The sequence below is a fragment of the Bison bison genome, unplaced genomic scaffold, assembly GCF_000754665.1.
Source record: "Bison bison bison isolate TAMUID 2011002044 unplaced genomic scaffold, Bison_UMD1.0 scf7180017851191, whole genome shotgun sequence".
NCBI lineage: Eukaryota > Metazoa > Chordata > Mammalia > Artiodactyla > Bovidae > Bison > Bison bison.
The window spans coordinates 5,677-7,242 of NW_011481764.1; the positions used below are offsets into that span (position 1 = coordinate 5,677).

Consider the following 1,566-nt stretch of genomic DNA (forward strand, 5'->3'; position numbering starts at 1 on the left):
TTTTTGGTTGCAAAAATATTTCACATGCTACCCTTCTCACTACATTTTTTTTTTGAAAAATGCAAATTCACTAAAAAGTTTGAGTACTACTGGTCTACACAACGAACTCTGGACAAATCTCTTACCAGCTCTGGGCCTCGGTCTCCTCCTGTCAGTTGGAGGGAATAAACCCTGCCCTTTTTCTCACTAAGACTATGAATATTCAGTGTGAAATCATTTTGTCAACTGTAAATGACCATACAAATATGAATTGTGGTCATTGTATTATTGATGGAAAAAATATTCTGTTGCTTTTTTAAAGAAAGCATTCCAGCATCAATGCTATGGAGCTTTGAGACCAGAACTGCCCAACTGAATGTATTCCTCTGAAAAGCACCAAGGAACAGTGCACTACAAAAGCGATATTCCTACCCTCTACACTGGTGACTTCAGAAAACTGGAGATTTATCCTAAACAGTCCTAACTCCTTGGGATAACCCACTAGGAGCTTAATAACACCAAAAACTAATTCTTCTAGAAAACATTTACTTTTACCCTAAAGCAGCCTTTATTTTTATGGGGTGTTCCTTGCTCGAATATGCTAAGATTCATAGCATTAGCATGTTTTTTGACAGTCTACTAAAATATATTCCCCAGATGAAATTAAATAGTTCTTAAATGTGTCATATTTATTTCCTATATCTAATCTGGAATCTATTCTAAGTATACCTGAACTTCCTGTTGTGCTCTGATTTTATTGCACATGCCCAGATTGAAAATAAAATAAAACTGAAGATAAAATTGGTCATGATATAAGACTTGGAATGATTGACTATCTCATTAACTTCAGTAGGGGCTCAATGTATGGCTCAAACAAGTTCTCACAGAGAGAAGTGCTTACTGAATGTTCACAGTAAGACTTATTTCAAGTCTTTTGGCCTTGGAATACCTCTAATAACCTCAAGGACACTGACAAAAGACTGCCCCTGTGTGCCTAATCTATTTCATCAATAAAACTGCTTGAAGAGTTTTTATTTATTTATCTTAATATGTCATTACTAACCATTAGAGGTCTTTCTTCTTCATGGCCATCATAAGAGGAGTAGAAATAGTTACTGGACCATTTCTCAGGTTCATCAGAGACTTTTGCAGGTGATGACATCTCAGTCCAAACTGTAAGAAAATCATGCGGGATGGCAGTTACCGGTACACCACAAGGAGAGAAGTAAAACCAATTGTAATAATCAAGGCTATACACTTCAATGGTCCAAGAATACTATCTTTTGTAACAAAACCTCCAATTGGGTTATACTAGTTTAGAATTTCTGATATTTCAGAAATATCTACACTTCTTTAACTTTTTAGGATGGTTTCATGTTGGGGTTGGTGCAAGTTATTATACTCCTTATTACAGAAATGTCATCTCTTTCAAAAATTCTTTCTATAGCATTCTTCCTGGTCCCACTTTAATAACACTTCTAACATTCTACCTGGTAATATGGTTATTTTGGACTTATCTCTTTTATTATGCAAGGACCATGTGTTACACACTGTGTGTCTCATAAGAACCTGCCTGTAAGAGATGCT

The 1,566-nt window shown here is 35.6% G+C and overlaps 1 protein-coding gene across 1 annotated transcript in view; it reads right to left on the minus strand.

Annotated features, from left to right (window-relative positions):
* Nucleotides 1-1,566, minus strand: part of LOC104996061 (proto-oncogene DBL-like) — a gene marked incomplete at its 5' end in the record, with an annotated part of 11,422 nt that overhangs the window by 1,188 nt on the left and 8,668 nt on the right. The window contains one exon of the mRNA XM_010850196.1: nt 1,043-1,152. Within this exon, the coding sequence (XP_010848498.1) occupies nt 1,043-1,152 (110 nt within the window). The remainder of the gene's footprint in view (nt 1-1,042; nt 1,153-1,566) is intronic.